The following is an 11,153-nucleotide window of genomic DNA, read 5'->3' as shown; positions in this document are numbered from 1 at the left end:
AAGGATGGATGCTCAGGACAACCCATGTGGCATTGTGTTTCACATTTCATGGCATGTCCTTCCTTTTGGGTTCTTTTACTTCAAAGTTCAAACCCCTCTTGTGCACCCCACGCCCCTCTCATGGCGAGTGGGAAACTCACACCCCACGTTCAATTTTTTCGTTCAAGGTTTAATTACAGCGGATACATCGTTGTCTTAATATTCTTAAAGTAATAACATTAGTCGTACGCTTTTACTTTCTTACACAACTATACGATATTACCTTGAAATACTATTCCAGTTACGTACCTGATCCAAGTAAGTCTCTCAAGATGAAGCCTAAAGCACTAAAATTCCAATGCTTTGCTTTCATTTGAATTGAAACTTTAGAAAAATTTATGCAAGACTTTTGCTGGGCTGTCTGTCGCTAGGGTTGTGATAAATGGGTCCCTTAATAGCTTGGATTAATAATTGTCTACCTTAATTACCAAAACATAAATAAAATAAAGGAAAATTAATGAAAATTGTTTAAAAACTTTGATTTTAACTACAAGGACAAAATATAGGGTAAAGTGAATAATACCATGATTGACTTTTTAGTATAGAAATGTGGTTTTTCGTTAAAGTCAACAGTACCGAGAGTTTTTCGTTAAGATTCCCATAAAATAACTAGATTAGTATCGACCTGTCTTGGGACATTAAGGGAAGGGGCTTTCCATGTTATGTTAGGTGGTGAAGAAGAAGAATAAGATGAGAGATTTTTCAATGAGTCTATAAAGTAGGATGAAACACCATATGTCTTTATATAATTGGTCTACCCGTGTTCCGAGCATACTAAAAAATCTCTCGAATAAGAGGAGAAAGATTTAGGAGTAAGACATCGAGAGCAAAACATGCAAAATGTGGGACAAGTTTTGGGCATGAATCACATTTCCAATTGAATTTGATTAACTACATTAGTACTTTACATCAATTTCAGGTCAGGGAGTCAATTAGCCAAAGGTATAATATTCAAATTCTCTTTGTCTATTTGTGTGTGCCATACCAATGATATCGAATGGTTGGGTTTGTTGCATTCATATTGACAAAATTGACAATGAAGAATTTCACCAATGTAATGGATTCCATGGACATGAATAATTTTGGGCTTTTTGAGACTTTGCTATCTAATTGATAAATTAAAATCAACTAATTTCCGTGCAATCATAACATATTTTCTTACTCAACCTGATCACTTAGGTTAATTTCCATTATCGCAGACCGCTAAAGCGAACACATTTTTGAACCGCATATTGGAACACCTTTTAATAGATGTATTGCCATTGTTCACTAATACGAGTTGGATAATCAACACTCTCATAAAGAAACAAGTCTTAATGCATTTGAGTATTATCCGGCCACACGCTGTGATTCTCAAAAATTTTATATAAGAAAGAGGCGTTACAATGTGATGTAAATAACATATTTTTCTCGTTATGTTCCTATTACTCTTTGTCTTTGAAATTTCAAACATGGTAATGGTTGTGGTCCTTGGAAATTTGACAACCAAATAGCTAGAAATATTAGGTCCCTGGACTTTTGAGGAGTTTCGCTTCTTGCTAGCCGAGCGCGTGAGACTTAAATATAAATGTAATCATTGTGCATCTTTGAAGGCCCATGGAAGGAAAGAGAGAAGGGAAGGTAGGCGCTGTCAGAGTCGGACTCCAAAAACTTCACCTCCAACTTTGATTTTCATGGCCCAAAATATAACTCCTGACCTAAATTTCTCGATTTTTTTTTAGGTACAGCAGTCCTGAAATTGTTATGATTTCTTATTTTAGAAATTGAGATTTAAAATCGATAGTACTAGTTTATTAGTTTGTTCATCATTAATTATTTTGGTAATTCCGTAAAAAATATTCGTTAAATAAGGGTGAAATGATAAAAATACTCAATTTTTGTCAAATTATTTTGGCGCATTGTTTATTAAATTGAGGTATTTTGTCATTTTGGTCCTTATTTAACAGAAACTTTCACATAATAACCAAAATGATTGATGGTGTCAGGAACCACTCATATTGATTTCAAATTTCTATGAGGAGTTATGTCAATCTGATTTACTATTTTTGCTAATTTCATGAAAAATAGAAGTATGACCAGGTATAGTTTGATAATAGTCTAATTTTATGAAATAATTTGAGCAATATGGCTAATTTGAGAAATATGATTATAGTCTAATTTTATAAAAATTTAATTAGAGAGGGGTAATTTTGAAATTATGAATGTTTTACCTTTTTTGTCTGACTATATATATATATATATATATTAAATATAAAAAATATATATAACAATTTTAATTAATAAAATTCTAAATATAAAACAAAAAATGCAAGAAAAAATTTAGATGTAAAACTACCTGGGTAGTTTTTTCTTCCCTTATTTCTTTAGTTTATTTAAATAAAAAATATCTTAAATATAGAACAAAAAATGTAAGAAAAAATTTAGATGTAAAAGAGTAAATTGCTACATGCGTAACTGTTTAAGTGTGAAGATGAAAATATATGATTTGTGGAATATTCATCACCATACAATTTTTCCCCGGGAAAGCAACATTAGTATAATAATTGGAGGTATATCATACTTGTACAACAATGTATCTACTCTAAACCCTTTACTTACAAATAAAAATAAATATCGTCATTAATCATATTTGAATTTTAAACCTTTCACTTATAAGTAAAAATAAATATCGGTAATTGTAGTACTAAGTGATTTTTTTTTCTTTTTATTTATTAATTTAAAGAAAGGCCAATAAGGAGTTAATAACTTTTTTTCGGTACAAAAAAGTTTAGAATGAGGGGAGGCTTCGAGAGTCAGAATATATGATAAGTCTCTTTAAAAACTTATAGTGGGAGTTCTAATACAATTTTTATGATTTTTACAAATGATTTATAAAAAAAAAAATTACCAGCATCATGACTCGAATGAAAAAAGGTGTGATATGTGTAAATTATTGAAGGGTGAAAAAGTCATGCTCTAGCAGCGAGACAAGTCCTTTAAATCTGCAACAACCAAAAAAGTCAGTGTGGGCAGCTGTATTGACACTGTCCGTGGGTCCAAACTCTTTGTCAGTAGGAGAAGAAAGGTTTCTTCATCGAGATTTTTCTGGTGAAATGGTTTCTTCATAGATATTAGAGAGTAGGCTGAAAATTACTCGTCATGCGTCGCCTTACCCACCTTCCTTTTTAGAGGAAAGCAACTGGTATGAAACGTGTTCAACGTAGTCGTACTATATTATTTGATTAAGATGTCACATAACGCTCGCTTGAGAGAGATTCTTTTAGTATGCAATCGTAGCATCTTAAACCAATAAAACGTCAAATTACATTAATTTTGTTAATTTAAAATGACACGGTAATGTATCAAAGAACGTAAAGTAATTCCATTTCCTTCTCTACCTCCATCACCTCGAAGAAAAAACAATTCTGAAGTGTAGTTTTCAGTTGTCGGGTGTGCCATGCTACCATGAAGTCATATTGATTTTGTCACCAATCTCAAAGTACATCATCTACACGAACATGATTGACACATTTATACGAAAATCTTGACGGACCCCAACAAGATTATCTTCAGTTTTTTTATGAAAATTTTGAAAATCGGTAAATCGTGTCTGTTCATCGTACATCGTATAGTCTGTTTTTGTCAGGTACGGTTTGTGTTGAATTTTAAATAAAAATATTTAAAATACTTTCTAATTGCACAATATACGATAAACGAACACGATTTACAAATTCCTAAAATCCTCACAAAGAAGATTTGGCGAGATTCCGGATTTAGACAGATAGCATAGGATTCGTGAGTCACATAAAATTTCGTGTGTCAAGTTTCGTCGTGAATTCTAGAGCCGGTACAAGATGTCATTTCACTAATTAGCAAATGCTAAATTTTTTAACATAAAAAATGTATATTAGCTAGCTCGACGTCGACATGCTCATATTATCCGTCATATGTGGACAACTCAATTTCGGAATTTCTTGCTTACTATTTGTTTTTAGGGCCAAAATCTTTGAAATCTGAGGAATATGTTATGAAGGACATAGAGAATGAGATAGGAATAAACCACCAGTATACTGTATAATTTTTATTTTTTTTTCATTTTAAAGATCCAACGTCTAAATTTGTGTCATGACACCTCCTTTTAAAATTCTTTATTTTCGGAAATTGTTATCTGTATTTTGGAGATTTAATTGGACACTACTCACGAGTGTATTTTTCTTTCTAAGTTTGGAGTGTACAATAAGAATTTTGGAGTGTTAATAACATCGAAAGATTTATAGTTTTTTTTTTGTACAAACGATATGATAATCTAAGACTAAATATATTTAAAAAGGGAGATTCAAACACAAAAAATCTGGTGCAAAGTGCATGCTCTTAATCAGTTGAGCTACAACCAACTTAGAAACAAGTGAAAATATTTGATATGCAATTTATGAAAATACTGATGTATATATTGATATCGGTTGCCTTCTACTGAAATTATAAAAAATTTGCAATGGGGTGGGTATATCAACTTATTCAGACTTAGTTGATATTCATTGAGTTTCCTAAATTTTGCCGACATAGGGTGAAGTTTGCATTTCACCCCTTTTCATATCGACAGAAATATCAACAATTTCGTGGATATTTTAAACACAGCTTGCAAAAGGTTTTTAATTTTTGAAGGATAAAAAACAAAAAAGTGGTTTTAGTTTTAACAATGCCTTCAAAATAGATGTTGTTCATACATTCTTAATTGGAATCGTTTTTCTCCACTTATGTTTCATACCATTCAAAACCTAGTTAATATTCTTTTGCAATTATAAGGATTGGTGATTGTTGAATTGACCGAGCCACGTTCATACCCATGGCTCTATACCATGCATGAAATTTGTAATTCAAGTAATAGAGAGCGTTATTACTGTATTCAAAATTTTACCATCTTTCAACTAATATCGTTTGTATAAGAAAAGAAAAATAACTAGTTGTGGTCTCTGAAGCTATGGTTGAGTGCATCCTATTCGATATTTGTAAACTAGCTTCTCGAATGGATGCCATTGAGTTTACCTTTGTGCCCCACACTTGCAATCACTCGGTGGCTTTGTATGTCAATCAGAAGAGGGGTTATCTCATAGATGAGGGTTATTGTTTCCTGATTTTCTATTTCATATTTTAACTATCGATGTAAATATTGCTATTCGACTTGATTAATAACTCCCTTCTATTGTTTGATAAAATAATAAATAAATAAAAATATGGATACCACGAATACACATTTCAAATCAATCACGTAACATGTTATTCGGAACAAAGCTCGAGTCTTTAATATGGGAAGGTACACAAACTATTTAGGTTTCTTGGACTCAAAGCTCCATGTATAACACCTGAATTAATATAAACATTGGCTGATCATATTTTTGTATCCATACATGCATCATGGATGGTCTATGTACACTTCGCATGATATACCTTAATAACCCTTAGAAATTCTGATCAATAAATATATGTGATCATAGTTCTCCATTTTTTTTCACTGGATTTTGTGCTTGGACGACCGAGGAGGTAGCTATATATTAGGGCACTCGCCATGCCAAGAAACCCAAAGCAAGTTTTTAACCAATATGCAGGTAATTATAATTCAGTAATTTTACCCAACAAGGTGAAATTTTTTTGAGTTATCATCATTCACTGTGATCACGACCAGCAGTTTGGAACTATTCACAGCTTTACGTGAACAATTTACTGCAGGAGTGGGACTAAAAGCACTGTCGTGCATTTTGGAGGAAGCAAGTGCTGTATATTCACAAATTCACAGCAGGTTTCGATTTGAATTTTCCCGAACAGTAGTTTTGCTGCAGGAGCTGGACTGAAGGAGCTATTGTGCACTGTGGAGGAAGCAAAGACGAATCATATTGTTTCAAGGGAGTTGTTACTAATTCCCATGTTTACAGGCATGTAATCCACAACTTATCTTGCAACGCTGTGTGACAGAGACTAACATGTTTTGTTATGAATCCACTCAAATTAGTTCGTATGTGCAATGAATCAATGATCAATTTGAATGTGTGCATCCCATGTGCAGGAGAGAAAATTTCTTTAAGCATATACTCTGTATTATCGGGTTCAACTTTCATGCTACGTAGCGTTAAATATTATGAGCATTAGATGATCTGAATTTACTGGACTGCAATAAAAACAACAATTTAGACCAATTTAGATCACCAAATACTCGTAGCATTTAATGCTACGTAACATGAAAGACTTTCTTGTATGATCGTCAGTTTCCAATGGAAAAAATAAATGGGACAATAAATGGATGTGACCAAACATTATTGGTTTTTGTTTACATGTGAGTTTTTGGAGAAAATCTTGCATGCCAAATATGAGTGGATTCATGCATCTGCATATCTCATTAAATGTTTTATGCGAAATAAATTTTAGTCGGGTTGCCTAACACAGAAAATTGGTTGCGCGGTTCAGAAATTGTACTTACGTGAAGTCGGATAATACGTAAATATTTTTTATGTGACAATTCCTAATTGTCCAGCTGGTCAAGCTATCCTTGTTCTTCTTGTATCTGTTTCCACAGTGTCAAGAAAAATCTCTTGCCTTTGAAAAGGATCTGTCACATAGAGAGATACATACACACTTATAAAGCGGATGACATGACAAATCTCTCCAATTCCTCGGCCCCAGCAAACGGTTTGGGCTACCAAAATCTTACGGGTAACTTCATACGAACCCAAAAATGGGGCCCAACTAAGACGAATGAAAAGGCCCAATCCAAGTTGGGTCAAAATAAAGCGAAAAAAGTCCGAATATATGCCTCGAAAATCAAAATTCCCGAAGTTCAATCGGAAGCCCCTCGTCACTGTCCTTCTGTGCAATTCAAATTCTCAGTTTTTCTAGGGTTTCTCTCTCTCTCTCTCCTCTGAAGTTTTCGAGTTAGAAATGTGGACTTTATTTTGTTGATTTTCAAAATTTCAGGTTGTGTCTGGGAATGGATGGCGAGGAGTTGACTGAGCAGGAGACTGCACTTTACGATCGCCAAATTAGGGTTTGGGGCGCTGGTGCCCAAAGAAGGTAAGCATTTTTTTTTATATATATTTCATGAATAATTGTTATGAATTAATTTTTTTTTTCTTCAGAATTTTTAGCTACTGTTTGCCTTGAACTTTTCCCCCCTATTTTTTTAGGCTTAGCAAAGCTCATGTATTGGTCTGTGGAATTACTGGAACTATTGCCGAGGTAAATTCAGCACCTTTACACACACACACACACACACACACATACATATATATATATATATATATATTTGTCTTTGGGTGGTGATGTTTGTTACCTTGTTATTCTCTTGTGGGTAGTTTTGCAAGAACATTGTCCTAGCCGGAGTTGGTAGTTTGACACTGGTGGATGATCGGGTAGTGACCGAAGACGCACTTTCTGCCAACTTTTTGATACCTTCTGATGAAAATGTGTATGCTGGGAAAACTCTGACTGAGCTTTGCCGTGATTCTCTGAAAGATTTCAATCCAATGGTTCGTGTTTCTGTTGAAAAAGGTCGCCCTCTAATGCCACTGTTTCCCGATATTATTGGTTCGCCGTTATTGCAATCCAATGGTTAATAGTGTAGCTCAACATCTTGTTTGAGTTGCATGACTTAGAAATTTTATCCCACTTAAGGCTGACTAGTTAAATAATGCTTTTCAATAAGTCGTCCAAGTTAAGCGAGAACAGAAATTAAGAATATACTTCATCTTGATCTCACAGGTGACTTGTCAAGCTTTGGGTCAGAGTTCTATGGTAAATTTGATGTCGTAGTTGTCAGCTGTTGCTCCTTCACAACTAAGGTACTACACATACCCTTTCTCTTTGATGTTTAATTTTAACTTCTTGAAAAATTTTCTTATTTTCCATCTCAATTCTTCTTTTGCAGAAATTGATCAATGAAAAATGCCGAAAGTCCTCGAAGCGTGTAGCGTTTTATACAGTTGATTGTAGAGATTCCTGTGGTGAAATATTTGTTGATCTGCAACACCATAAATATTCGAAGGTGGTCATCTTATTTGATTTCTCAGACTTTTCTAATGTCATTATTTTTAGTTGCTCAGTTTTATTGATAGAATCATTGCTAGAACTTCAAGAAAGTTTCTAAGGGCTATGAAATTTTAGATTACATGTACATGGAGAAGTATAGCATTGCCAGCCTATATTCTCTACCTGTAACGACAGAAGCATGAGTAAATTTTTTCTTGTTTTTCTTGGCAGAAAAAAAATGAGGAAACAATCGAATGCGAACTACATTATCCAAGCTTTGAGGTATGACTAGTTGGTCAATGTTCTTTCTTATGATGTTATTTTAGATTTCATATCATGCTCATGCCTACCTCCCATCTGGCGATAATTAAGTATAGGACCTTCTTAGAAGATTGATCAAATTAAGACCACAAGATTAATATTTCCGGTGGTATTAACCCTTGTTCATACAACATGTATTTAGGATTGCCATCTGTCTAATATAGCTTATTATATTGACCAATGTCCCATAAGGTAACGATAATTTGTTTTTATGTAAATTGTGCTGTAGTGTGCATCATAATTATTTTTAGCGTACTAATTGTGACATATAATATGGAACTTACATTACAGGAATCAATTTCAGTACCTTGGAAATCATTTCCCAGGAGATTCTCAAAGCAATACTTTGCTATGCGAGGTGTGTTTAATTATTGTTATTTAATTACTTTTACTTGTTATGAAAGAAGTTGTGTAAAAGAAATATAGCAATACAATAAGAGGTAGGTAAGAAAACTCTTTGTTTTACTAAAGGGAAGAGGGATGGTGCCTTGGAGACTACTTCCATGAAGTTGTCAAAGCTATAATTTGCTATATGAGAAGTGAAATTATTACATTTAAAAAGAATTATGATTACCAAAATGGTGAAGATAAAGAGGATTAACTTTGAACTTGAAGAGAGATCAATGTTTTATTGAAGGGATGAGTGATGCAAATATCATTTTAATACCACCGGAATGCCTCATTCATAGGGTGCATTGTATTTGCTGCTTTCTTATTAGTCTCATTTTAATACAAATTGGTTAACGTTAAATGATTTTGAATTTTCCCATTAAGAAGATTTTTCCCTTAATCCATTGTAAATCTTGTGTGAATAGGTTACCATCCGTTTATAAATAGACTGACCGAGACTATCCTCACCTTTCTTGCAGTAATTGAAAGGTTTGAAGAAGCCGAGCAACGTAAACCTGGAGAGTTATCGATTGCAGATCTTCCTGCTGTTCTGAAGCTGAAAAAAGAACTCTGTGAAGCACAGGTATGGGTACTGAGAATTGTTATTGTTTGTGTGTTGTGCATTTTCTTATGCTTGCTTTCATGACAAATTTGCAGTCACTGAATGAGTCTCATATTCCAAATGCGCTCCTGGAAAGATTGGTGACGGATACAAGAGAGTTTCCTCCGGTTTGTCCCATCATTGGAGGGATTCTTGGGCAGGTGCTGCGCCTATCCATTTTCTTTCCCATAAAAAATTACAGTGGAAGTGTTGGTTACCTTGTATAACATCTTGTTATTTAACTTCTCAGGAGGTAATTAAGACAATATCAGAGAAAGGAGACCCTGTCAAGAATTTCTTCTTCTTCGATGCTATGGATGGAAAGGGCATAATCGAGGACGTATCAGGGAACCCTTGAAGGCGAGCAGCCTTGCAGAGGAAAAGCTTTGATATTTCAAAGAGCATGGGAAGTACGAGACTACCTAATTGCAATCATACAGCAACAGGTTGTTAGTGATACTGTGATAGAATTTTAAGAGAGTTGACCCCTTTTCATGGATACTGATCTTGCGTATAACGTAGTTTCAAACGTATTCTACGTTGAATGATTCGGATGTATGTTTTCACTTGTTTGTTTATTTGATTAGCCAAATTTTCAGACCCTACAAAGTCGAGTCGATGGAGCGTAGCTTTTTTGGTGCTGTAGCTTTTGAAGGGAAAATTGAAAATTCAAGAGTGGAGCTATGTAGAATGAGGGTAGGGACCTGGAGTTGGTCATCAGGAATCAGGTCATATGCGTAGTGGGGATATATGGAAGGAGCAATCAATTGTGTCTGGTAAAGTTAAAGAAGGAAAAGGGAATGAAAAAGTTAATATCATTATAGCTGCTTATTGATTCCATGAACAAAATAATAAAAATCGGCTTTTTGGACTTTTTTTTTTGTTTTCATTTTCTTTTAATGTAATAAACAAAGGAAAGAAAGAGGCACCCATGCTGTTTTTGTTGAAGCTGTCAGTAACCACATGCAGTGGCCTTGCTGTCCACGTTAATAGTGCAACACACATGCTAACTTAGCTGTGAAAGAATGATCTTATTCCTTCTGTCCATATGCCTTCTGTCCAGCGTGGGAGTAGAGAACCTTTAACATATTTTATTGTCTTTTCAACACTCCCCCTCAAGTTGGAGAGTGTACATCGAGTACTCCCAACTTGCATATGATGGATGAGAAAGCCTCCTTTCCTAATGCCTTTGTGAACACATCTGCAAGCTGGTTTGAAGAAGGAATGTACCTTGTGATGACTGAACCATCTTGTATCTTGTCTCGAATAAAATGACAATCAATCTCTATATGTCTAGTTCGTTCATGAAAGACTGGGTTAGCAGCAATATGGAGCGCTGCTTTGTTGTCGCAATGCAGCAAGACCGGTTTTGGATGAAGCAAACCTAAATCCCTTAGAAGATATCGAAGCCATGACAGTTCACAACAAGTTCCAGTCATGGCTCTGTATTCGGCCTCTGCGGATGATAAAGAAATGGTCTTTTGTCTCTTTGACCTCCAAGAGATCAAAGAAGAGCCCAAAAAAACGCAATAACCTGTAGTTGACCTTCGTGTTGTAGGACATCCCGCCCAATCTGAATCGCAATATGCGCTTAAGTTCAAGTTGTTTTGAGAAGAGAAAAACAAACCTTGTCCAGGCGTACTCTTCAAGTATTTCAGAATTCGGAGGGCTGCTTCCATGTGCGGTTGTCGTGGTTCATGCATGAATCGACTTAACACATGCACGGGATAAGTTATGTCCGGCCATGTAATGGTTAAATAGATCAATCGACCAACCAACCTTCTATACTTTGCCGGATCTTTAAGCAACT

The 11,153-nt window shown here is 34.6% G+C and overlaps 1 protein-coding gene across 2 annotated transcripts; it reads left to right on the top strand.

Moving 5' to 3' along the window:
• The first annotated feature begins 6,644 nt into the window (after positions 1–6,644).
• Positions 6,645–9,952, top strand: LOC103409644 (SUMO-activating enzyme subunit 1A). Of its 2 annotated transcripts, XM_008348450.4 has the most exons (11): positions 6,645–6,904; positions 6,982–7,077; positions 7,191–7,242; positions 7,359–7,554; positions 7,765–7,844; positions 7,931–8,047; positions 8,263–8,313; positions 8,644–8,710; positions 9,222–9,325; positions 9,400–9,504; positions 9,594–9,952. In XM_008348450.4, the coding sequence occupies exons 1-11, from the start codon at positions 6,660–6,662 to the stop codon at positions 9,699–9,701; spliced, it is 1,221 nt and encodes a 406-aa protein (XP_008346672.2). In that variant the 5' UTR covers positions 6,645–6,659; the 3' UTR covers positions 9,702–9,952. The 2 variants fall into 2 exon arrangements, with proteins under 2 accessions (XP_008346672.2, XP_070680131.1); XM_070824030.1 differs by lacking the exon at positions 7,765–7,844 and having other exon boundaries at positions 7,359–7,532.
• The last annotated feature ends 1,201 nt before the right edge of the window (positions 9,953–11,153 follow it).

This window comes from Malus domestica, chromosome 06 (genome assembly GCF_042453785.1).
Source record: "Malus domestica chromosome 06, GDT2T_hap1".
Lineage (NCBI taxonomy): Eukaryota > Viridiplantae > Streptophyta > Magnoliopsida > Rosales > Rosaceae > Malus > Malus domestica.
Note: the sequence above shows the minus strand (reverse complement) of the source record. Positions and strands in the feature narration are given on the sequence as shown.

Excerpts from the sequence above, each read along its gene's own strand:
- LOC103409644 (XM_008348450.4), top strand. The coding sequence starts at position 6,660 with ATGACAAATCTCTCCAATTCCTCGGCCCCAGCAAACGGTTTGGGCTAC. Across the intron at positions 7,845-7,930 it reads GTTGCTCCTTCACAACTAAG|AAATTGATCAATGAAAAATG; the intron begins GTACTACACATA and ends CTTCTTTTGCAG. Across the intron at positions 8,711-9,221 it reads GCAATACTTTGCTATGCGAG|TAATTGAAAGGTTTGAAGAA; the intron begins GTGTGTTTAATT and ends CCTTTCTTGCAG.